Here is a 24,772-nt window from a genome sequence, read left to right on the forward strand (position 1 = left end):
ACTTAAAAGATGCACATTCGCTCCTCACTCTACATTTTAACTGTTCTCTCCCCAGGGCATGGGGCAAACACACTACCCTTGATTTGGTTACAGAAATAGTATTGACGAGGCCAATATTTTATACCCAGTGCTCTGTGTATTGGGATTGCACAGGACCGATCACATTCTCAGCACTCAAAGTAGTAATAAACTGGGATAGTTTTTTAATCCATCACTAAAATGCAGCGTGGCGACACATGGCAGCCGTTTAGCAGTGCAGGATGGGAAGTCAGCAATAATACTTGGCGAACTTTGGATGAGTTCAAAGTGCTTTAGAAGAAATGTTATGTGAAGGAAAGCGTCCCGCCCCCTCCTTCCCCCACCAACATAAACGAAACTGTAGCGAGTTGGTATCTTCAGACTACAACTGGGAGATGACCAAGATGGACAGCCACCTATCCCTGACAAAAAGGACCATGAGATTTTTGACTACATCAACTGATCAAGATCACAGAAGACCCTCCAGAGGAGCAAGTTGCAGATTCACCGTCACATGGTCCTTTGGGGGACAAATTTTTTTAAAAAAGCATACGGCAGCAGTTTGCATCACTGCAGCTATCTAGCGCGGAATTCTGAACAGCCTCTCTGATTTTTCTCTCGTGCCATGTTTAATCAAGCCAAGTTATCCTTTCGCTTTAAAATACGACCATATCCGCTGGGCTGCAGCTGCAGCCGTATTTGCACCTGCAGCATAGAGCGGAGAGTGTGATTTGAAATGGCAGTCAAGGAAAATGGTTTATTTCCCCTCCCTTCACCATCCTCCAAATGAAACCAGGCCACATTCAGCCAATAGTGGAAGCACAGCAGTTATGCTAAAGCAGCTATGGAAACATTACTATTGAGATCCAACACTCCGTTAACGCTTCCTGTGCCGGTCAGCGAACAGCCAGCCTTCATGTGACATCCTGGGAGAGCACAGCTCTAGCCCCATCAATGCATAAACGTGGTTTGTTTTGTGGATTACTAGCCCCTTCTCTCTCTCTCTCTCGGGAGAAGGAGGCAGAGGTGGGAATAGTGCATGTTACATATTTTCACATACAGCCGATCGCAACGCGGCTGCTGAATAGAGGGCATCTGACAGCTACGTTGAAGATCAGCATGGCCTCTAGATCTGCTCTCCTACTGACATCCTAGGAGATTTATCCAGGGACTGGCCATGCAATCAGCACCAATGGAACTTGCACACTTGCTTCAAAGGGAGATGGCATCACACTTTCCAGTCAAGCCTGATGAGCAGTGTGTTACTCCTGGCATAAAGGATTATCTCCCTGCCATGTAAGCCATCTCACAATCTCTCACAAGATATTTTTACTTTAGGTTGATGTTACCCTAATCCAAGAATCACCACCGAAACGGTCTAAAAAACCCCTCCCCGTTCTACTGACGGGGGAGACAGAGACAGAGAAACAGACAGACAGAGAGTTTCTTGCCAAAGGTCTCGTGAAGAGCTAGGAACAGAAGTTTTGACTCAGTCTGAGGCTACATCTACGCTACAGCAGCACACCTAGGATGTTACAGCCGGGTCTACATAGAGCATTAGCAAAGACTACAGCAACAGAAATGGGTTTTCCATCAAAACAGGTAACATCTCTAGAATGGCAGCAGCTAAGTTGACAGGAGAATCCTTCTGTCGACCCAGCTGCAACTACACCAGGGTTCAGGTCAACCTAACCACAGTGCTCAGGGCAGGAAACTTTTTACAGCCCTGAGTGAAGCAGCTACGTTGACCCGTTTTGAGTGTAGACCAGGTCCAAGTCACTGTCTGAGCTACCTCACCCTAGAAATAAACAGGTCCATGGACTTCTACTGGACAATTCAGAGATCTGAAATAAAATCCTAATGTAGCCCTTTGCAAACATCAGCCCATTTCCCCATGAAACCAATGCTTGCCACATTTTACAGATGGGGAAACTTGAGGCACAAAGCAAGGAAGTGACATGGCCAATGCTACAAAGCGAGTCAGAGCCCAAGTCAACTTTAGAACTAAAGAGTTATCCTCCCAGTTTCACGCTCCTTAAGGAAAGTTTACACAGGCTGATTCACAATGACAGGCTTTCAAAAGAGCATAAGAGAGTCTTACTTCAGAAATAGGCCCTGACCTGCCTTGTCATGACATTACTGGTTGTCTGGAGCATGATGAGATATCTCTTGCTCCCCCCAGAACTTGAGGAGCTGACTGAAAGAGGGGTGACCCTTAATTCAAGCAGGTTCCCATCAGGTTGTGTGCGACAGGAACAGCAGAAGATAAAGAGGTTGTCACCCCAATACTGGAGAGGTTGAAAAAGTGAAACAATTCATTGGTTTGGCAGGTATAAATCCTGAACATATTATTTATAAAGTCTGGGTAATAATAGCTCACATTTTTAGAGTCCATATCATCCTCCAGAATACCTGAATGCTGTGACACGCCATCTCCCTCGGGGTGAAGACAGCAGACGTTCAAGAGAACAACACAGTTCCCAACTACAGAGTGGGAGAGGACTAGCACAATGCTGCCCTGATCCCAGTTGGGGTTCTGGGTGCTCCTAATTATAACAATAAAAGCCAAGTCAAACCATTAATCTTATAAAGAGTCCAGGATGTCTAATGCCCATGCAAGCAAAACTGAAGACTCTGACTTAGAAATAAAGAGGCATGGGTAGGAATGCTTATAGAAATATACAACAGGGCAAAAGAAAAGAGGCAGTCAATGCTCACATGTTTATACTGTGAATATTTGAACAATGTATCTCATACATGGGCCCGGAGTTCTTGTTCCAAAAAACTCACTAATGGCATCAGGAAATCCTGAATCCCAGTTACGGAAGAGAATTAGTTGTGAGCAATTTAGGGCAGCATTGCTTTATAACAAAAGGACAGTTGTAACATAGGAGAGAAAACTGCTTAAGTCAGCAACAGAGGCGAGAGGCATAAAGAGGGAGTCGAACATGATTTGGGAGGGAGAAAGAGAAGAGAAAATACCAGAAAGCTGGGCTACTACCTTGAGGGGATGCAGGGTGAGTTTGCAAACAGAGAGCTAAAGGATCGATTTGCATTTCGGATGGACAAGCACCAATCTCAACAGGACTATATGCAGTTGCAGAGGGGTGAGCTACCTGTAATGGAAGCTAATGAAATTTTCTGGCTCATCATTCCTGTCATGTATGAATGATTTTTAAAGTAAAACAAAAATCTCCAAAGCATCCTCTTACCTCCTTTCATGGTGCAGAAGGGAAAAGCAATAGTACAGCACCATCTCATTTACATAAATGTCAGTATGACCCTGAATCAGTCTGGATAACTAAAAGCTGTCCCTCATCTATGAAATACCCAGGAATTGGAGGACAGCATCTGTTTCAGGATCCAGATTGATGAGGTTTTGCTACAGCAGCTTGCTCTTCATTAAGTTCTTTCATCCAAGAATCTTAAAGTGCATCACAAATATTAAAAGCCTTACAATCTTCCTACACCTGCTCTCTCAGGAGGTAGGTAGATATTCTAATTTTACAGGTGGGGAAACTGAGGCACCCTTTCAACAGAGAATCTCCACACGTTCCCATATATCAGGAAAAAAGATATTATGTGTCTGATCTAATCTGGCCAAGCTACATTATCTGTTCCTTTCCTCAAATAGCCTCCTGCTTCGCCAGGACATCTCCACAGCCAGGAAGTCGCCAAGCTGTGGTGTGTGATGTAACTAGAACATCAGGAACATAAGGACAACCTCTGACTAACCATTTTGGATCTAAATGGAGACCACAGATTGGATTGGTCCACCCACCTCCTTCATCCTATTGCAGAAGTGCTGGGGTTGCTTGTGACCGCCCATCTAATACACCACACATACCACCAACTCTAACGAGATACGGGACTATTTTACTAGGATACACATGTCCAGAGAGGGTACTCAAAAGGAAAACTCTTCTCCAACGGCATGAGGAGGAGCTCCGGTGCTTCAGCCTCTACTTATCCTTGGTCTGCGGAACTGAAATTTGCTCTTCTCACTGTAGGAATTGGGAGTCCTCCCTTGATGTTGTAGACCGAGCTAGATGACCTCGAGGCCCCTTCCAGTTCTACAATTCTATGCCACTGAGCCTCTCCCCTGAGGCTTTCCTGCAACATTAGAGAGAATGGGTGCCCTTGCTATCTAGCAGGCCTGGAGCCACTGTGAAGGGTGAGCTATGGTTTACCTCCACTCTCAGAAGGGTTTAACCATCCCTACGTTCCCAAAGGGGCTCCTAGAGCATCAGGAGAGAGGTGCCTTCTGCTTTCTGGGGTAAGTGCCTGATGTGCCTACAAGTGTCTCTTCCCCCTCTCTCCATAGGGAGGATTAGGATATACGCCCTCCCAGCTGGGGATGTAATAGCGTAGTCGATTAACCAAAAAGCAAAACCTTATCGACTAATGCTATAGACTACATGCATTTCTCCCCCCGCCCCCCCCCCAGCCACCCAGGTACATTTTTTAGCATCCGGGGCCAGCAGCCTGGCTCAGTTCCAGCTCGCACTGGGTCCAGGAGCTCAGATCCCCCTCTCCCCCACCTGCTGGACAGGGTCTGCTGTCACCCCACGCTGCTGCCTCTGTATCAAAGGTTTGGGGCTGCAAGGGAAGCTGGTTTTTAAACCGGCTCCCCTCGCGGACCAGCTAGCGCCTGGCAGTCCACATGGCTACCTCTGATACAGCGGTAGCAGCGCGGCGTGGCAGGGGACTCCTTGGGAGTTGGGCCAGAGCGCACTGGCTGCCAGCCCCACTCCCCGGGGCCACAGAATAGTCGAGTAACCAATAACAATTCATGAGGTCAATCGACTATTCAATTAACCAAAATCTAACATCCCTACCCCACACCTTAGTGGCCAGGGAAGCTTGAGGTTTCACCTCTCGGCCTGAAGCGGGGCAGGGAGCCCTTTGCATCGTCACCTCTTTGGAGGACAACTGGGGGCTGAAGACCTCCCCTGCCAGTGCCCCCCAGGGCAGGACAGAGAGGGGGGAAGGAAGCCTCAGGCCAGGGATTACCTGGGGGGGGGGAGGAGTTGACCCCCCCCCCGGGACACTGGGGACTGGCCTCGCACTTCCTGCTTCCCTAGTGAAGGGCAGATGGGGGGGGGGGTGCAGCCCCCTCCCCCTGCACGGTGACAGGGTTTCAGCCCCCCCCCTTCTCATGCGAGGGGCGGGGGTGGCGCCTCTCCCGCCTGGCCCCGCTGCCCCGAGGACAGGGGCTGAACGCTCCCCCGGCCTGCGCCCCTGGGGGGGGGGGGGAGATCGGGGTTGGCCCCCTCCATGGGGGGTGCAGGGCCCCCCCCGCGGGGGACGAGGGGTCCGCGCCCCGCCCCTTACCGGCAGCTTGGGGCTGACCTCCCCCTTGCAGCTGTGGCAGAAGAAGCGATGCTGGGACACGGCGGCCGCTGCCGAGGCCTCCGCCATCTTCTCTCTCCCCCTCCCCCGGCTCCCTGCCTGCCGTCAGTCCTCCGCGGGCCGCGACTAGGGCCCGCACGGATAGAGCGGCGGGGGCCGCTCTAGCCGCCCGCTTCCGCCTACTCGCTGGTGCTCCGCTGGGCCGGGGTAGGAAGCAGTCAGGCCTCCGCCACGCCAGAGCAAGGAGAGAACTGCAGGGTAGAGCGGCGCCCCTCGCTTCTTCCGTGTCCCAAGTCCCAGCGAGACCAGGCGGAAGGGGGAGGATAGAGCGTCGCGCCGTAAACTCCGCCGATGCGCATGCGCAACCAACGAGCCTGGCGGGGGGCGGGTAGAGCGGCGCTGTAGCCCTGACGGCCTCCAGGGCGGATCGCAGCCATGGCAGGCGACCGGAAGTAACCCGCGTTGAGCCGGAAGTGGAAGGGGTTGCTATGGTTGCCGCAGGGGCCTAGGCGTCTCCCCTCCCCAATTTGAGATCCCAGGTGAGTGGGAGCCCTGAGGCAACGGGGGAGGGGGCTCTGCCTGGCCGGGGGGGGCAAGGAACTGTGGAGGCCGCTCCATGAAGGCAGCCGGAGCGGCCTGCCCCCCAGCCCCATGCCGGCTCATCCCTGTCACCGTCCAAGGTCGGGCAGCGGAGCTCGGGCATCCCGCCGCCGAGGGGGCGCCCTGTCCTGGCCATGGGGCCGCACCGCTGAGCCGCGAAGGGCTGTTTGCTGAGCTCTCGGCGCCCGCCCGCCGGTCCTTGGCTTCGCTAGACCCCCCCCCCCCCCCGCCGCTTTCTCCTTCCCCCCCCCGTGCTACTCTCCCCCCAGGGGTTCGTTAGCTCCCCTAGTGCTGCCCACGGGGCAGGCCCCATTTTAAAATCAACGCCCAACGGCCCAGCAGGGTTGCCAGGTGGTTTCCACAGAACCCCTGGACGTGACGTCACAATGTCCATGACGTCACAATGCCCGCGGCCTCTCGTGTAGCAAAGACCGGACCCGTCCCTTGTCTCCGTTCTATTGTCTCCATTGGGTTCCCCCACAGAAGGCTCAAATCCTGGACTGTCCGCTTCAACACCCGGCCACCCCACTGGCGAGCCCGATTCCCTGCAGAACTGGTGCAGCCCTAGGGAAGCGTGTGACACGTTTCCCCCACTCTGCCCTGCCGGGATCATCTCGGGGGATAGTCTGTGTTTCCTCGCCGTGGCTCATTCGGTGCTTGCTGGGTGTGCTTGCGTGCCTGCCCGGTTTGACTTAAAGCGGACTGGCTGTGAAGGCATTTTTTATTTGAGCTGAGCCTCGAACCCACTGCATTCCTCTCAAGCCTGAATTGGGAACAACTTTTGGTCTCTGCTGATAGACCAAATCAAACAGGCGACTTGAGAGGTGAAAATCTTTGCGTCCCACCAGCACATTTCCTGCACTCTCCTGTCTCACCTGATAAGAATTTTAATAAATGTTTTTCCCCCATATCCTTCTAGTATTTTAATTTGACGGCAAGATGACTCAAGCAGAAATTAAACTCTGTTCCCTCCTGCTGCAAGAACATTTTGGCGAGATCGTGGAAAAGATAGGGACTCACCTTATCAAAACAGGCAGCCAGCCACTGAGAGTGATTGCCAAGGACACAGGGATGTTGCTAGATCAGGTATGTCTAGAATCCGCTAGGAGTTATCCTCCCTTGGATCACAGATGCTAGATAAATGCTACTCAGCAGAGCTGACTGAACTATTATTTGCTCATTAAAACTTGTCTGTCACCATTTCTAGGGCTCCTGAAGGATTCTGTTATTCCAAATGCGTTTGCAAAAGGCAAATTAGAATTTGAACATGTCTCCTTAAAACCAAATCTGTTTCTTTAACAGTACCAATTGCAATCCATGGGAGTTTTGTCATTGGCTTTAACAGATTGGTTCTGAGCTCTTACCTCTCCCCAGAAGGGAAGGCTGGTGGTCTAATTTAGTGTAACAGAGTGTGGAGAGGACAAGAGATGAAGTTAGTGCAGCTTGTAAAGAATAAGGAAGTGAAGCTTACTTGCTTAAAGTCGCACTGTGAGTCAGGACTACAGTTGAGATTCCCAGGCCCTGCCTTGATTAGGACAAGATCTCCCAGGTTTCTTCTTCTCTTAATTCTGTTAGCCCCTGAGGAATGTCAAACATCACCCTGCTCTCTTCCAAATAAAGATGATCTGGTGAATGCTCAGTAGCTTTATCTTTCATTGTTAATGATCAGTGCTAATTGGGAAATTAATGGCCCTTCCTGAGACTATGGATGGAGCTAAAGCACCTAAATATAGGAGGGGAGGGCATTCCCTTCCTGATCCTTGAGGTGATCAGACCTCAAGCATGAGGGTTGATTTTCCCCCAAGTACTGCTCTCATTCCTTTCTCTGGCATGTGCAGGTTAAGAAAGCTCTCTGTGTCCTCATTCAACATAACCTGGTGACCTACCAGCTGCAGAAGCGAGGCATTGTGGAGTACGAAGCTCTGTGCAGTCGGGTGCTGAGGATCCTGCGGTATCCACGTTACATCTATACTGCCAAGACCCTCTACAGCGACATGGGTGAATTGATCGTGGAGGAGCTGCTGCTGAACGGCAAAATGACCATGAGCGCTGTGGTGCAGAAGGTTGCAGACAGGCTGACGGAAACTATGGAGGGTGAGCCAGTGGGGTGTGGAGACAGCTTGAAAAGGGAGCGGAAACGTTTTGCTGCAGCGCCTTATCTATCTGGCAAGTTTTGAGGCTGCTGAGCTGATGCTTCATGCTACCACAGTGTTCAAGTTCTGTACACAACGAAAGGGGATTGGATGGCTTCCAGCTGGATGGAGGGCCTGGTCTAAAGTCCACTGAAGTAAATGGGAATCTTTCCATTGACTTCAGGGGGCTTTAGGTCAGGTCCGGATGGAGCATCTTCAAGAGGCAGTACACAACACTGATGCTTCCAAGCATTTTCAGGAGAGATCAGTATTGTGATCCACATGCTATAGCATGTGGAAACTGAGGCACGAGGCGAAGCAGGCACTGCCAAAGCTCAAACAATGAATCACTGTCAAAGCTGGGAACAGAATTAGCTCCCAGGCCTGTGCTCAGACCATTTGACTATGATTTATTTTGCTGTGTGTTTTACTCTCTTTTTCTCTCAGTAGACATGTGTAGAGACAGCATGGTAGAGAGACCTGGGAGTCCATTCTCTGCTCTACCACTGGCTCACTGTATGACCTAGAGAGACCCCCTTGCTATGCCTCAGCTTCCCCACCTGTACAGTGGGCATAAAAACATTTAACCAAATGACAAGTGCTATACAGATTCCAGAGTGTAAACACTGGTTATCAGGCTAACCCTGTGCTCCATGTGGCGCTGCCATTTTGAAACGCTGTGGGAGCCTATCATCAGCAGTGCCGTGTGGAGCCTGGGCTGCACGTGGCGTTTCAAAGTGGCAACCCCAGGCTGCACATGGAACTGCTGCTTTGAAGCACCCCATCTTCCCCGCCACCTTACTGCTGCTTTCTTTTCGATAGATGCAGCAAGGGGCAAGGAGCGACTAGTCGACTAGCGTGTTGACTATCCAATAAGCATTTGCTTTTCGGATAGTTGACTAGTTGTTCACATCCCTACTGGGCACAGTAGCAAAGAGAGGGGCTGAGGGAAGCCCCTGCAAGATGTGGGGAGTGGAGAAGAAATTATACAGAAAATGTTTCAGGTGTTTTAGCAGCATAGGAAAAGGTTCTTGCACCTCCATCTGTGAGCTGTGCAGAGGGGCAGAGAGAAGGCCCATGCTTCTAGAAAGGTGGGTGAGGGGAGAGAAAGCAGAAAGACCGGTTAAGATTTTTCAAGGTGATTAGTGATTTGGGGGGCCCAATTTGTGACACATTAAAAAGACCTGCTTGGCCCCTCTTACTTGCCACCTAGAAACTGAGGCACCCAAATCCCTCGTCACCTTTGCAGATTTGGCCCAGAGTATGAAGTCAGCTGGAATGAGTGGGTGGAGGGTGATAAATGTAGATCGGATTCCAAGCTCTTTCTTGCATTTCCCTGGTTGTAAGTCTCTTAAAGACAGTGATGGGGCCTGATCCTGTCTGGGTGCAGCAGCAACTGGTGTTTGAGGTCATGATCACTGTTCCCTGTGAGCTGAGCACTTGTGCAGATGCTCAGGAGAAATTCCAATGCTGCCCAGCTGATTAGCAGAGCACCCACAGCTAGGTTTTTGTTTCTCCTGGTGGTGCACATTCACACATGCTTTGGTGCATTTATTCCACACTTGGATGGAAAAGATGTGAGAGAATATTAGTCATGATGATCGATTATGTTCTCCTTGGGATCCTTTTGCCCAGATGGGAAAACTATGGACTATGCTGAAGTCTCCAACACATTTGTGCGCCTAGCAGACACGCACTTCATTCAGAGATGCCCGGTGGCCCCTGAAATTTCCAAGGCTTCGGCTGCACCACCCCCTCCAGCACCCACTCTGGCAGTTAATGAGAAGGACATGTATCTGGTCCCCACCCTGAATCTCATAGGTAAGGAGCTGTCAGAATCTCCATTGTTTTGCATAACCTCTGATATTTGAGTAGCTTGCATTTAGAATGCCATGGGGGGACGGACAGACAGGGGGGATGGGAACGTTGTCACCACATTCCCCGGGGGAGGGATATCTGGGTCATCAGCAAAGTGCTTTCTGACCTGAATGCAAAACTGCAGTGCTGGTATTCAGAGAAGAGCCGTGTCTTTGGCCCACAGGGAAAGGGAAAAGGAGAAGATCATTTGATGATGAAGAGAAGAGTGAGCACAAAGCAAAAAGGCAGAAGCAAGATGCAGACAGCAAAGAGGTACTGCTAACAGGCTGCTGCTCCTTGGCTTGCATGCAGGCCAGCGATGGTCTTGGCGGTAGCGGAGAGCTTAGCAGTCTCTCCGAGTATCTGACCTTTGGGTCCATATCCTGCGTAGCCAATGAAAACAAGCAGGGATACCAAGGGGTCCACTGTGCATAGTATCTACCCTCAGGGTAGGGCTGCTGAACAGCCTGTGTTCTAGAGGCCGTTGTGTGGCATAGTCAGTCTGCCCATCAGCCAGTTTGTAACCTCGCTGTCATGGTTCAATTTCACATTAATTCAACTCTTCTAGACCCCGGCAGCTCCCAGCAAGCTGCAGGGTGCCTGCCAGGTGTTCAGTATCCCTCAGCAAAGGGTGCCTCTTCCTCAAACAAGCATCTGACTCTGCAACCAATAAACCAGCATCAGCGATTCCTTCTCTGTCCACCATTTCTTCTCAGCCCCCGCCCGACGACGGCATTTACTGGCAAGCCAACATCGATCGGTTCCACCAGTACTTCCGAGACCAAGCCATAGTCAGCGCAGTGGCCAACAGGATGGACCAGGTACACAGAAGTGATCGGGAACTTCCTCAGCAGGGTTACTCTGGGGAACAGGAGCAGGAATTTGGTGATCACAATCTCTGCAGTTATATGTTAAAAGCTTCAAATCTCATGCTTCTAGATACTAGCCAAATGCTGCAAGGGGTCACCTTCTTCTGAAATCTCAGGCACGGGTTGCTGCTACTTACAGGAGTTGGACCAAGTTCTTGTTTCAGTCAGTGCTCTTAAACGCACCACCTAGCTGCTCCAGTATCTTGAAGCGTACACACCTGTTCTACATGCTGCTAAGCCATATGTTGCTCTCCCAGAGCATCTTTCACTTCTCCTGCATTGGCAGGGGCGCTGACAGTCTCTGTGGGGCCCTGAGCAAAGTGTGGGGGTGGGCAATTATGCTCCCCCCCCGAAGGGGCAGGGCCTTGGATGGAAGGGGCAGGGTTGGGGGGAGCCAGGGGGCTGGGCTGTTCCCCTCCTCCCACCTCTCCCCACAGCCCTTAATGCTGCCCAGAGCATGTGGTACTCCAGTGGCAATTTAAAGGACCCAGGGCTCCGGACACTGCCACAAGAGCAGTAGTAGTGGCCAGGAGGCCTGGGCCCCTTTGAATTTCCGGGCCCTGGGGCAGCTGCGCCCCCTCTCCCGCTCCGGTCACTGGGCCAGTGCACTGGGGTGGTTTTGCTGTCAGTGCAGTGGGGCACGTAACCAGACTCACGTGGAGTGGCTGGAGGCTCATGCAACCTAGCTCTTACTGGAGGCTGACAGCTGAATTTGGAGCACCACGGTTCTTGATGGGGGAACAGCGTGTGAACAGAGGTTCTGTCAAGATCTAACGGCTGTTTCCTTCCTTTTTAAACAGACTAGCAGTGAAATCGTGCGGACTATGCTGAGAATGAGTGAAATTACCACGTCCTCCAATGCACCTTACACGCAGCCCCTGTCTTCCAACGAGGTGAGTTTTGGCAGCATTTGGTACATTCCATAGAAATTGGATACGGATAATTATATTCCCTTGGCCACTGTTACGTATCTGCATTGTGATCGCAGTCCTGTCCTGCACCAGGGGACCCCTTGATGCTGGGCACTGTACAGACACAGAACAAGCTACAGGACATGGTGTTATCAAATGACACGGCAACCCACCATTTTAGACATCAAGGCTGGGTCATGAGTGTGAGAGCATCTCCTGCTCTCTCCTCTGGTTTGCATACAGTCTCAACTGCACTCTTGAGGAGCTGTCGGGTGGCTAGAGGAGGACTCCTGGTTCTAACTGTAAAGGTGTAAGTTTCAGAACAAGGAAGTAGGCCATACTTACACTGGGGGAGGGGGGATTTCTCCTGGGAAGCAGAGAATCTGAAAAACATTTGGAGGCCATTGACTGAAACTACAATAAGTGAACGTGAGCTCTCAGTACAACGCGGTGGCCAAAAGGTCTGACGTGATCTTTGGCTGTATACACAAGGCAGGCTCAAGGAGGAAAAGAAAGGTGGTTTTCCTCTATATTAGGGCTTGTCTCCACGACAAGGTGGATCAACACTGAGGGGATCGACCTACCGGTCATTGATTTCACAAGTCTAATAAAAACTAAGGATGTTAAAAAGCAGGTTTTTTGGTAATTGTGTAACCACTACACATTTACGTGTGGAGTGGGAGGCGGCTCCCTGGGAGCTCTGGCTTACGCAGAGCTGCCTGCTCCCCCACATACACACTGCTGCCTCTGTGAAGATGAGCCAATGAGCCCAGGCTCATCAGTTAACCATTTAACCGTGTATCCTAACACATCCGTAGTAAAGACCCACTAAATTGACCACCGATCACTCCCCAGTTGACTCTGGTACTCCAGCAGAATGAGATGAGTAAGGGGAACAGACAGGAGAGTTTTTTCTGTGGACCCTGCAGTAAGTAGCTCTAAGCTACGTCGGTACACTACTACCACCACTGCAACTGCATAGCTTCAGTCGATCTGTCCTCGTAACATAGCCTTGCCCCTATACACTAGTAAGCTTGTGATTGGAATGCTGCGGCCAATTTTGGTGTTGCTAATTCAAGAAGGCTGTTGCTAAATTGGTGAGCGTTCAGAGAAGAGCCACAAGAATGTCGAGGGTGGGCAAGATGCAATATAGTGATAAACGTGGACACCCTTCCCCAAAAGGGGTGCACTGCACAGAGACATGCTCTCTCCACCCACTGGCCGCCTTGACCGGCACATAGGGCCGCAGCAGCCAGGGAGCCTGCCTGAGGGTTCTGTGGGCCTCCAACCAGGAACCACCTACTGTTTTATTGTTGGTCGTCTTAAGTGCTAATAGCGCACGTGTTCTGGCTGTTTCCACAGATATTCAGGTCTCTTCCAGCAGGATACAACATTGTGAAACAAATTCTGGATCAGTATCTCACTTTGCTAGCCGATGACCCGGTAAGAAATGCTTCATGTATGATTTGGTTACATTTGGTTTTGAACAGGATTTTCCCCTGTGGTCCAGTTCTGATTTAGTGCCCTAATTTTGCAGTCCTCTCTATCAGGGCTGGGTTAAGAAAGGGGCTTTAGGGGATTCAGCCCATTGCCCCAGGCTAAGGAGGGTCCCACAAAAGGATTTCCAGGCTACCAAGACAGCAGTTCTTTTTGTGGGGCTCTGGGTTGCAACCACTAAGGCCTCTGCATTGTGGCCCTGCTTGGTGGGAGTGGGGTGGACTCCCGCTGCTCCTGCTGCTCTGGAGGGGAGATCAGTTTCTGCTTATTTAGGGGGCAGGGATAGCTCAGTGGTTTGAGCATTGGCCTGCTAAATGCAGGGTTGAGAGTTCAGTCCTTGAGGGGGGCTATTTAGGGATCTGAGGCAAATCTGTCAGGGATGGTACTTGGTCCTGCCATAAAGGCAGGGGATTAGACTCAATGACCTCTCAAGGTCCCTTCCAGTTCTATGAGATAGGTATATCTCCATATATTATTTAGCTGCAAGCACAGGAAGCTCTGCCCACACGCGTCCCTCACCTGCAGGCTCCACCCCCATAACTCCCATGAGCTGGGAATTGGGGCCAATGGGAGCCTCAGGGGGCAAGGCAGGGAGTCCAGGGCAGCACGCAGAGCCACCTGCCCCCTTCCTTCCCCAGAGCCTGGGCTACCAAAGGGGAGCTGCCTGAGGTAATTGCCCCATACCCCAATTTCCTGCCCAGCCTTGAACCTTCTCCCCCACCCTAAATCCTGACCAGATGCTGGACTCCACCACAACCTCCCACTCTGAGCCTCCTCCTGCACTCTGATGTCTGCCTAGACCTACTATTCCCACCACCTGCCCTGAGCTCACTCCCACTCCTGCCCTGGGTCCCCTTGTGTACTCAATCCCCTGCCTTAACTCACAGCCTTCTCATGCACTCTGATACCCTAATTTTTGGCTCCACTCTGGACCTAGGGATCCACACAAAATTGAATAGCCCCCAGCCCCTCCAGAAGAATTTATCTGGTCCCGCTCTCCATGTGAATGGACACCCATTAGAGTGAGTGGTATTATCCGCATAAGCAAAGCTACCCATCTGCTTAAGTGTTTGTAGGATCAGAGCTTTGGTTTCTTCACCTTACTCAGCATAGACAGTGAAGAGAGGCACTTGTCAGTTTCACGCTCTGTTTCTAGTCAGTTTCATCCTGTAGTTCTCTCTAGGTCAGAATAACTGTCTCTGGGAGGAGGAACTGTGAAAAGAAAAAGTTTCCAATGAACACTTAAACATCATGAGAACATGACTATTAATAATAGACTGTGGAAACATCCTCTAACCAGGGCTGGGCAAAATACGGCTCACGGGTCGGATCCATCCTGCCAAGCCACTGGTCCGGCCCGCAGGGAGCCTCAGGCAGGCTCCCTGCCTGCTCCACCCCTGTGCACACCACTCAGAAAAATGGCTGCAGGGCGATGTTTGTCTTTGAACTGCTATGAGTTCCGGGGGCAGGGCAGAGGAGCTTTGCGCACTGCCCCCGCCTCCAGCATGGTTCCATTGGCTGGATTCTGGCCAATGGGAGCTGTCTGTTTAAAGAACAGGCAGCTTGTAAAGTACCCCTCCCCTTCCAGACCCACATGGCCCCTGCCATGGCTGGGCAGGCAGGCAGCCTGCCTGAGAAATATGCTGGGGCTACTAGCCAGGAGTCACTCAGGTAAGTCTCCCGGCCAGAGCCTGCCTCTGGCACCCCCGACCATCCCTCTTCCCCAACCCTCTGCTTCCCTACCCCACATAACCCAAACCCTCTTCCCTCTCTCTCCTGCACCCATCCCCCTCCCAAACTCTGCCCCTAATCTCCTTCCCCAGGTCACAACCCCTTTCTGGCCTAGGTCACAACCCAAACCTCAACCCTCTCTCAGACCCTATACCCCAGTATCCTGCCCTAGGTCACAATCCAAATTTCTGCACCCCTCCTGCACCTCCATCTGCTGCCCTAGGTCACAACCCCCTCCTTTACCCAAACTCCCTCACAGACCCCACACCCCCTCCTGCATCGCAATCCCTTACTGCAAGCTCCCTTCTTCACCCAAGCTCCGTCCCAGACCCCACAGCCTCTCCATTAATATCATGGAAGAGAGTGGCCCTTGACCACTTCCAGAGTTCTTGGAGTCCCTCCCCATCAAAAATGACTGCCCCCTCTAACCATTAAGGGTGGGGTTGGTATTTTTTCTTAAAACAAACCAGTTTTTTCAGAATTGTAATAGTCTTTGTAAACATTTAACCCTTTTATTTCCTTGTAGCTGGAGTTTGTCGGTAAATCCGGGGATAGTGGCGGGGGCATGTACGTCATCAGTATCCTTTACTGAGAAATCTACTCTGGGCAGTATAGGGCTGGTCTCGGGGCTTACGTGGCATTGTACAACCCTGGTCATTCACGTGTGGTACCTTGACGTGCACTGCTCAGATCTCCACAAGGCCCTTGCATCTTTGGCAACAGCAACGCTGGAATCCATCGTCCAGGAGAGGTAAAGCAGCTGTTTGATTGCAGCTTGTGAGCGTGTTCCCTGTAAGCTGGGCGCTTGTGTGACCACTCAGGAGAGATTCTGATGCTGCCCAGCTGATAAGCAAATTACCCACAGCTTGGTTTGTGTTTCTGCTGGTGGTGCACATTCACACATGCCTCGGTGCACATAAAAATTCATCTGCACATGGATGGAAAAGATGAGAGGGAACATTGTTTGTTAATCTTCGTGTTACTCTGTCCAAGGCATAGCTATGAGAAACTCATGGGTGATATAATATCAATATTTGCTAGCCCATTAAAAGAGACTGTGTCTCCTGCCTGGTCTGTCCATACAGCTACAGTGACAAAGTTTCAGCTCAGCCGTTGGAGTATCCTCCACAATCTCCGTCCTTTCGTTTAAGAGGAAGGATCCAGTCTTAAGAGGTGCTGAGCTCCCATCAGTTTTGGTAACTGATCTATCTCAGGATCGGGTCCCACCTCATCCAGTTGTATGTTGACAATATTTATGATTCGAGGCTCTCTCTCTGCCACCATTAAATAAATAGGAAGGTGACATTTGTTGAGATGAGATACTACAGCCGGCTCACTCTTTAGCCTGGCTCTCATGAATTAGGGAAAGGAACGCTGCTGAGTGACGATTTAGTGACAGCTGCGTCATTCACCCGCAGACACATTTTATTTCCATGTGTGCATTTCTAAAGCATTGGTTACTGGTCCAGACACTGGGTACGGGACCCAAAGGACCAGTGGTCTGATCTGGTTTGAGCCTGTGGCTCCGAAGTCGGGATTTCATTCCCTCTCCACCACACAAGATGCTTTTTTCTCTGAAGTATTAATGTAGGAACTTTCTTAACTCTCCGATGCCCATGTGTGGATGTGGCTATCCTTCCCCAGAGTGTGTGAGCTGCTGTGTTGCTGCCCCATCTAGATTTGGTTCCCGCTGCGCCAGGATCTTCCGTCTGGTTCTGCGGAAGAAACATTTGGAACAGAAACAAGTGGAAGATTTTGCCATGATTCCTGCCAAGGAGGCAAAGGACATACTGTATAAAATGCTCTCCGAGAACTTTGTGTCTCTGCAGGTGAGAATCTCTGTCACCCAGAGGTGAGCGGAGTGTGTCGCAAACAGGGTGTACAGAATATGGAGGTGAATGCAGATGCAGGAAGGTGGTTTGGTTAGTGCAAAGAGATGGAATTCCGGGTTCCAAACCCCTCAGAGCAGGGGCTGAAAGCCAGAAAGCTTGGCTTCCATTCTGAACTCAAGGGTGGGAGTGTGGTCTAGTAGTTAGAGAGCAGTGGGGTGGGATCTTAGTTTCCATTCATCTTAAAAAAGATAAACTGGCATTAGAAAAAGTTCAGAGAAGGACAACTAAAATGGTTAGGGGTTTGGAACGGGTCCCATATGAGGAGAGATTAAAGAGACTGGGACTGTACAGCTTGGAAAAGAGGAGACTAAGAGGGGATATGATAGAGGTCTATAAAGTCATGAGTGGTGTGGGGAAAGTGAATAAGGAAAAGTTATTTACTTGTTCCCATAATATAAGAACTAGGGGTTACCAAATAAAACTAATGGGCAGCAGGTTTAATACATAAATAATAAATAAAAGGAAGTTCTTCTTCACACAGCGCATTGTCAATCTGTGGAACTCCTTGCCTGAGGAGGATGTGAAGGCTAGGAGTTCTCCCATGACCATCAGATCCCCCTAATAATAGTAACGTGCGATATGTGTCGATCGACAGCTTCCAAGCACAGGTCCTCAGTGCTACCACCAGCGATCTGGGCAGGTGTCCTTCCCTGCGTTTTGCAGCTGGGGAAACCAAGGCCTCTAAAGGTGCAGTGACTTTCCCAGAATCATATGGCAAGTTATTAATTGCTAGGGGCTCAGGTGGGCTGGCCTACACACCTGCTGTCTCTTTGCTAAGAATGATGACTGCTTGGTCCCCAGGGGAAGCTAGAACGAAGCACGCAGAGAGAACAGACAGACACCTTCCACCCAGAGGCCATAAAACACACCTCACGCTGCTTCTCTCTTCTTTCCTGCATGCAAACAGGAGATTCCGAAGACTCCAGACCATGCGCCCTCCAGGACGTTCTATCTGTACACGGTGAACACTCTGTCCTCTGCGCGGATGCTACTGCACAGGTGTTATAAGGTACCCCATGATTCCCTGGCCAACTAAATGACACTGGCGCTAGTGCAAATCACACTGTTCTTCACACCCCTTCTGTTCCTTAGGTTTATTCCCACTCCTGGCCTGCTCTCTGATTCCATGTTGCAACAGCAGTTGGGCACAGCGAAGCTAAGACCTTATTTATACTTACCTGGAGATCAGCGCTCTGGAGATCCATCTCATGGAGTTTGATTTAGCAGTTCTAGTAAGGACCTGCCAAATCAAACGCTGATGGTGCCCCTGTCAACCCTGCGAGGAGTAGGAGAAGTCTACAGGGGAGTTTCTCCCCTCAACTTCCCATAATGGGGACACTGGAGAAATGTTATTTAATAATAAGCTACATGAGCTTAAATTGCATTTCTCCCCCAGTGTAGACCTGGTCTAAGTTGGACTGTCAGAGACCCTACAACAGTGGTCCCCAGTGTGGTGCCCGCGGGTGCCATGGCGCCCGCTGGGCCATTTCTGTGCACCTGCCAAGTGATCGGAGCCGGTCCCCCCCCAGGCGCGCGGCGCATGGGTGGAGTCAGACCCTGGGCGCATTGGCAGTGCTGGCCCCGGGCACACGGCGGTTAAGCGGCCGCACCCCTGGGTGCGCGGCGCAAGGTCTGTGCCGGTCCCAGGCGTGAGGCGTATGGGTGGTGCCGGGCCAGGCATGCGGCATAGGGGCAGCGCCGGCCTTGGGCGTGCAGCACGGGTGGCCCCGCCCCCAGGTGAGCGGCACAAGGGCTGTGCCAGCCCCGGGCTTGCAGCATATGGGCGGTGCTGACTCAGGCGCGCAGCACATGGGCGGCCCCGCCACTGGGCGCACGGCGTATGGGCATTGCCGGCTCCTGGGCGCATGGGACATGGTCTGTTCCGGCCCCAAGCGCGCGGCGTATGGGCGGCCTCACCCCTGGGTGTGCAGCACAGTTGTGGCACCAGCCCCAGGAGTGTGGCACATGGGTGGCGCCAGCTCCGGGCACGCAGCATATGGGTGGCTTCGCCCCCAGGTGCGTGTGCGGCCCCGCCCCCGGGTGTCTGGCATGTGAGCAGCCCCACCCCCGGCAGCCCCCAAAGGTGGGGGACCACTGCCCTACAACATGGAGAGAAACATTGCCAGGCGCATAGAGTCTTTCACCCATATCGATTTACCAACATGGGGGGATCAATCAGCTACTGAAACGCAGCCCCCTTGATTGTGAGAGGCGCCCCAAAGGACAGGGCATGGGACCTTCCGCAACCCGGCAGAGAATCGTAGGAAGCAGACTGTCCCTTGGCACGTTCCCGCCTGGGCAAGGGGTTGGTCCCCTGGTGCCTGGAAAAAGCCAGCTGGGAGTGGGTCAGTGTTGCCTGTCAGCTCACCACAGTGCCCTCTGCTGCTGGTCTGGGGCATTGCAGTCCAGGAGGCCACTTCCCCCTTCGCTGTCTGCCTGCTTGGGAGGGCTGTCAGCAGAGCAGGGACCTCACCTGGCCCTGCTTAGCTTGTGAGAGGGGCTCGGAGCACCGAGGCTGCATTTCTGACTTCCTCTGGCCACGCTGGTGGAGGTTCCTGCTTGGGATGGATGATAAACCCTCTCAGATGCAGCTGCTGCCTTTAACGGCATGAATTCAAGTTCCATCCCCAGCAATTGCACATGACGGTACCATGGAGGGAGGTGGGTTTCCACTGCCTTCCTGCACCGTTTCCAGCCCCCTGTGCTAGAGCAGGGACTGTAACATCCATCCCACTCGCACCCCGATGCTGGCCGGCTTTGCAGCTCCTGGTGCAGGAGACCTGTCTGCAAGCTTTGGGGGAGCCAGCTTGGGGGCCCACTATTCCCACTCACGCTCCCTCTTTGGGGAGAGATTAAAGCAGACGGTGTCATTCCTTTGTATCCATCCTCCCACACCTGCTTCTTGTGTCTCTCTTTCCTTTCCCCAGAGCGTGGCCAACCTGATAGAAAGGCGACAGTACGAAACCAAGGAGAACAAGTGAGTCGCACTACCTGGGCTGAAAGCTCCTGGCCCAAGTCGTCACGCGGGAGCCAAGTAGCTCAGGCCTCCGGAGTGAATGTCGTAACTAGGGGAACTCACCAATGGGAGATGTCTACAAGATGGAACTTACCTGGCATCAGCTAGTAGGACAGCTAGGGCCAGATCTTCAAAGGGAGTTAGGTACCTAGCTACCATTGGAAGTTAGGAGCCTAAATAATTGAGCACCTGGGTCTTGGTGCCCAGGAGGTGTCGAAGCTAGACGGATGGCAACGAAGACTGTTTTGCAGGGCAAGACAGTTAAAGAGAAATATCATCTATACTGGGATGTTCATCCTGGTGCAGACAGGCAGACACATGGGCTGTATCTAGACTGGCAAGTTTTTCGGCAAAAGCAGCTGCTTTTGCAGAAAAACTTGCCAGCTGTCTACACTGGCCGCTTGAATTTCCGCAAGAACACTGACGATCTCATGTAAGAAATCAGTGCTTCTTGCGGAAATACTATGCTGCTCCCGTTCGGGCAAAAGTCCTTTTGCGCAAAGCTGTTGCGCAAAAGGGCCAGTGTAGACAGCTCAGATTTGTTTTGCGCAAAAAAGCCCCGATCGCGAAAATGGCGATCAGGGCTTTTTTGCGGAAAAGCGCGTCTAGATTGGCATGGACGCTTTTCCGCAAAAAAGTGCATTTGCGGAAAAGCGTCCGTGCCAATCTAGATGCTCTTTTCCGCAAGTGCTTTTAATGGAAAACTTTTCCGTTAAAAGCATTTGCGGGAAATCATGCCAGTTTAGACGTAGCCATGCTGTCAGCCAAGGAATGTAGGTCACTCCGGTTTCATACTACAGGTTGAACCGCTCTGGTCCGGCTCCCTCGGGACCTGACTGATGCCGAACCAGAGAATTTGTCGGACTCCAGAAGGTCAATATTGTCTAGCAGCATGACCAATGCGTCCACGCCTTGCTGGGCTCTGAGAGTACATTAGAGCTAAATAACAGCACACAACCCTGGGAGCCAGGGCTGGGGGCTGCAAACAGACTTTACGGGGCAGTGGGAAACTTGGCCAGCTGGCTAGCTAAAATCCTGCTGGACCACAGATGTTGCCAGGCCAGAGCGTGCTGGACTAGAGAGTTCAACTTGTAGGAGTAAATGCCCTTGGGGAAAGGCTTTGCAGTGGGGTGCCCCCTCTGGGGAGATGCAACAGTACCAACAGCCCCAGGGAGACAGACTGGCACAGCCACAGCGCAGTGATACTTGGCCCATGCAGCTCCTGCCCCCAGAGTTGGCAGCATAGTGAGGGGACGAGGTAATAGGCATGGGGAGGGCCCAGAAAGAGACACTCATGAGGACCATGGAAGGGAGGTGGTGGATTTGGAGGCAGGGAGGCAACTTGCCTAGCCCCTCCTGAGCGACAGGAACAGGCTTCAGCATCTTGCCGGCCACTCAGAGTTGTCCGCCTCGCCCTCAGGCGCTTGCTGGAGAAGTCGCAGCGGGTGGAGGCCATCCTCGCGTCCATGCAGGCCACGGGCGCCGAGGAGGGGCAGCTGCAAGAGATTGAGGAGATGATCACAGCCCCGGAGCGCCAGCAGCTGGAGAGCCTCAAGCGCAACGTCAACAAGTGAGCGGAGCTGGGGGAGGAGGGGAATCGGGGTTCTTGGGAGAGTGGGTCTAATGAGAACTAGGTGGAGGCTGGGCAGTGGGACTGCTGTTTCTGTTAGTGGGCGAGTTTCACACTCTGTCGGCACCAGCTTGCCCCAGGGACAGCGCGACTTCCCCACCTCGGGGGCTGGAGTTAAAGCCGGACTGGCTGTAAATAGCTTTACTCTGGTGACGCTCTCCCTCCCCTTGTCCTTAAACGCGTAGGATCGACGCCAGTGAGAATCAAGTCGACGAAACCATCTTTGTGCTGGAGTCGTACATCGAAAGCACCATGAAGAAGCTCTGAGGGCGCCCCCTGCTGGCTGACCGCGTCCCCCCCGCCCCCCGCGCCGGTCATGGCGCTGCAGGCACAGGGTGGACCCATTTGCTTCCTGGGCGGGGGCCGTTTTCAGGCAGCTCGCCTGAGTTTTTATTTATTTTTACTGTATGTTTAACATAGAGGGGAGGGGGAAATAAACCGCTGACCTCGCTGATTAGCTTCTGGAGGGGGCTGGTACAAAAACCCTGCTTGCCCTGTCCTGAAACACTCAGGCAGTAAGCTCTGGTGGGGGTGAAATATGCCTGGTGTCTCTACCGCCTAAGGGGGCGGGGCGGAGAACCCAGCATCGTGGGGAAGCTCCAAGCCTGAGCACCACCCCACGTGGCTGGAGCACAAGTGCTAGCTCCCCGCTGTGGGCGGGGGGGATAGCAGCCAGCCTCCACCTCCATGCCCCCCGCCCACTCCTTCACCCTAGCTCCTACCCAGACCCTCAGCCCCAGACCATACCTATACCCTGGCAGCTTCCTCCTGCACACACACCCTCGGTTTTGGTCCCACCCCAAAATCTACTAGCCGGCCTCCAGAAGAATTAATCGGAGCTGGAGGAAGCCCTGTACCTCGATGCCCTTTTCTTTCCCTCTGGGGGCTGGAGAGCAAAGGGCTCCCTGAAGCACTGTGTGAGTGAGGCGCGGGTTTTTTTTTCCCCGTTTCTCAGTCGAGGGCCAGGTCTGTGAAATGTTGGTTTGCTTTTTGGGGGGAGTTGGGTTTTTACTGATTTTTCTATAGGTTCATGGCTCCTGATCCAAAAAGGTTCCCCACCCTTTCAGTCCCTGACTGCTGTGAGCACCACCCCACGGCCAGCTCCCATGGTGCTTGCTGCATCTGGACTGGGTTCCTTGCAAAACCTCTCTGCTAAGCCTTCAGTAAGGAGGCCTCGTGGCCATGCAAGGCAGGGGGCCTGAGCCGCAGCCAACACAGTACTCCTGCTAACGGCTTCTCCGTTTAGCACGCGAGCTGGAATTCTCGGCCCAGGCCCAGGGGAAGGGCTGCAGTTGACTGGAGGATCCCAGCCTGGCGTGTAGGATCTGGGCCAGAATTTCACAGCATGCCCACTGGCACTGGGTCAGCACCCCGTTTGCAGCGCAAGCAGAGCCTCCGCAGGCTGTGGGGTGAGACAGGGTGGTGGAAAATTGCAGGAGGCTGAGAAAGGAAGTCGAGCCAACGGCGAGCTCTGGAGCGCAGTGCCAGCTGCCTGTGTTAGCGCACCGGCCCAGCAGGTTTTATTACGCACTAGGTTCATCGCACTAGCCCTTCTGTTTCGCTCTCCAGGGCTGCAGTGGCCAATAAGACAAAAGTGGTTCGCCAGGGTTAGTAGACTGGGACACGGCTTCCCCCGGCTCCCATGGGCCAGGAACGGTGATTCGCGACCAACAGAAGCTTCACAGGCCGGGTATTGCCCGCAGCTTGTCTAGTCCTACACAGGGTCGTTAGGAAGCGAGTAATTAACTAATTGTGTAGCTGATAGAATTCGTAGCAACTCCACGCTTAGTCCATGAGGGGGAGGCCTCAGTTGTGGCTCGCACTGGATCCAGGAGCCACCCCCCACTGCGGCTCTGCAGTTTACATGTAGTAAGAGCTAGGCAGGCAGGTAGCTCGGCTTCTACTACATTTAAACTGCAGAGCTACAGCGGGGGTAGCTCCCCGACCCAGCGCAAGCCAGAACTGAACCAGGCTTGCTCAGTGCCGGCTCGTGCCAGGTCCAGCAGCCCTCATCTGCAGGGGCTGCTCTGTGGCATGCGGAGCAACCTCTGTCAGTGGCGAGCCTGGGCCTGCCATGGGCAGAGGCTGCTTCTGGGCCCCCATCTTCCCCCACCCTACTAAGGGGGGGAGGGCAGGCAGCACTGCATAGACAGTGCTGGAGGGAACCATCATTTAAGCTGGCTCCCCCCAGCACTGGCTCCTGCTCCCTCCCCCCCTTTGCTGCCTCTAATATAGAGGCAGCAAGGGGGTGCAGAATGCGAGTAGTCAACTCGCTTACATCCCTAGTCGTATGGGTCTCAGCCTTTCATTTGTGGACCCCTACATGGAGGTGCGGACCCCTTTGGAAATCTTAGAATCCTAGAGCTGGGAGAGACCTCAGGAGGTCATGAAGTCCAGCCCCCTGCCCAAGGCAGGACCAATCCCAACTCAATCAACCCAACCAGGGCTTTGTCAAGTCAAGACTTAAACACCTCTAGGGATGGAGATTCCACCCCCTCCCTAGGGAACCCAGCCCAGCGCTTCACCACCCTCCCAGTGAAATATTTTTTCCTAATATCCAACCTAGACCTCCCCCAGTGTAACTTGAGACCATTGCTCCTTGTTCTGCCATCGGTCACTACTGAGAACAGCCTCTCTCCATCTTCTTTAGAACCTCCCTTCAGGGAGTTGAAGGCTGCTATCGAATCCCGCCTCACTCTTCTCTTCTGCAGACTAAATAAACCTAAATCCCTCAGTCTCTCCTCATAGGTCATGTGCTCCAGCCCCCGAATCATTTTGGTCGCCCTCCGCTGGCCCCTCTCCAATCCGTCCACATCCTTTCTATAGTGGGGGGCCCAGAACTGGACACAATACTCCAGGTGTTGCCTCACCAGAGCCAAATAAAGGGAGTAATCACTTCTCTAGGTCTGCTGGCAATACTTTTCCTAATGCACCCTAATATGCCATTAGCCTTCTTGGCTACAAGGGCACACTACTGACTCATATCCAGCTTCTCATCCACTGGAATCCCCAGGTCCTTTTCTACAGAGCTGCTACTTAGCCATTTGGTCCCCAGCCTGTAACAATGCTTGGGATTCTTCCATCCCAAGTGCAGGACTTTACACTTGTCCTTGTTGAACCTCATCAGATTTCTTGTGGTCCAATCCTCTATTCTGTCTAGGTCACTCTGGACCCTATCTCTGCTCTCCAGTGTATCTACCTCTCCCCCTACCTTAGTGTCATCCACAACCATGCTGAGAGTGCAATCCATCCCCTCATCTAGGTCAC

General features: G+C 52.6%; 2 protein-coding genes across 4 annotated transcripts in view; one reads left to right on the forward strand and one right to left on the reverse strand.

Annotated features, from left to right (window-relative positions):
* Positions 1-5,628, reverse strand: part of RNF115 (ring finger protein 115) — a 60,609-nt gene extending 54,981 nt beyond the window's left edge. For both annotated transcript variants that reach the window (XM_075908382.2, XM_075908383.2), the window contains exon 1: positions 5,353-5,628. In XM_075908382.2, coding sequence (XP_075764497.1) covers positions 5,353-5,439 — 87 coding nt within the window. In that variant the 5' untranslated portion in view covers positions 5,440-5,628. The remainder of the gene's footprint in view (positions 1-5,352) is intronic.
* A 138-nt stretch (positions 5,629-5,766) lies between these two features.
* POLR3C (RNA polymerase III subunit C) lies at positions 5,767-21,959 on the forward strand. Of its 2 annotated transcripts, none has more exons than XM_075908377.2 (15): positions 5,767-5,909; positions 6,890-7,056; positions 7,809-8,064; positions 9,738-9,923; positions 10,144-10,232; positions 10,676-10,780; positions 11,629-11,721; positions 13,102-13,182; positions 15,494-15,545; positions 15,658-15,718; positions 16,646-16,796; positions 17,767-17,868; positions 19,787-19,836; positions 21,296-21,445; positions 21,691-21,959. In XM_075908377.2, the coding sequence occupies exons 2-15, from the start codon at positions 6,910-6,912 to the stop codon at positions 21,770-21,772; spliced, it is 1,605 nt and encodes a 534-aa protein (XP_075764492.1). In that variant the 5' UTR covers positions 5,767-5,909; positions 6,890-6,909; the 3' UTR covers positions 21,773-21,959. The 2 variants fall into 2 exon arrangements, with proteins under 2 accessions (XP_075764492.1, XP_089628910.1); XM_089772784.1 differs by lacking the exon at positions 5,767-5,909 and adding an exon at positions 6,281-6,794.
* Positions 21,960-24,772: the final 2,813 nt, after the last annotated feature.

The sequence above is a fragment of the Pelodiscus sinensis genome, chromosome 22 (assembly GCF_052426305.1).
Source record: "Pelodiscus sinensis isolate ZL-2025 chromosome 22, ASM5242630v1, whole genome shotgun sequence".
NCBI lineage: Eukaryota > Metazoa > Chordata > Testudines > Trionychidae > Pelodiscus > Pelodiscus sinensis.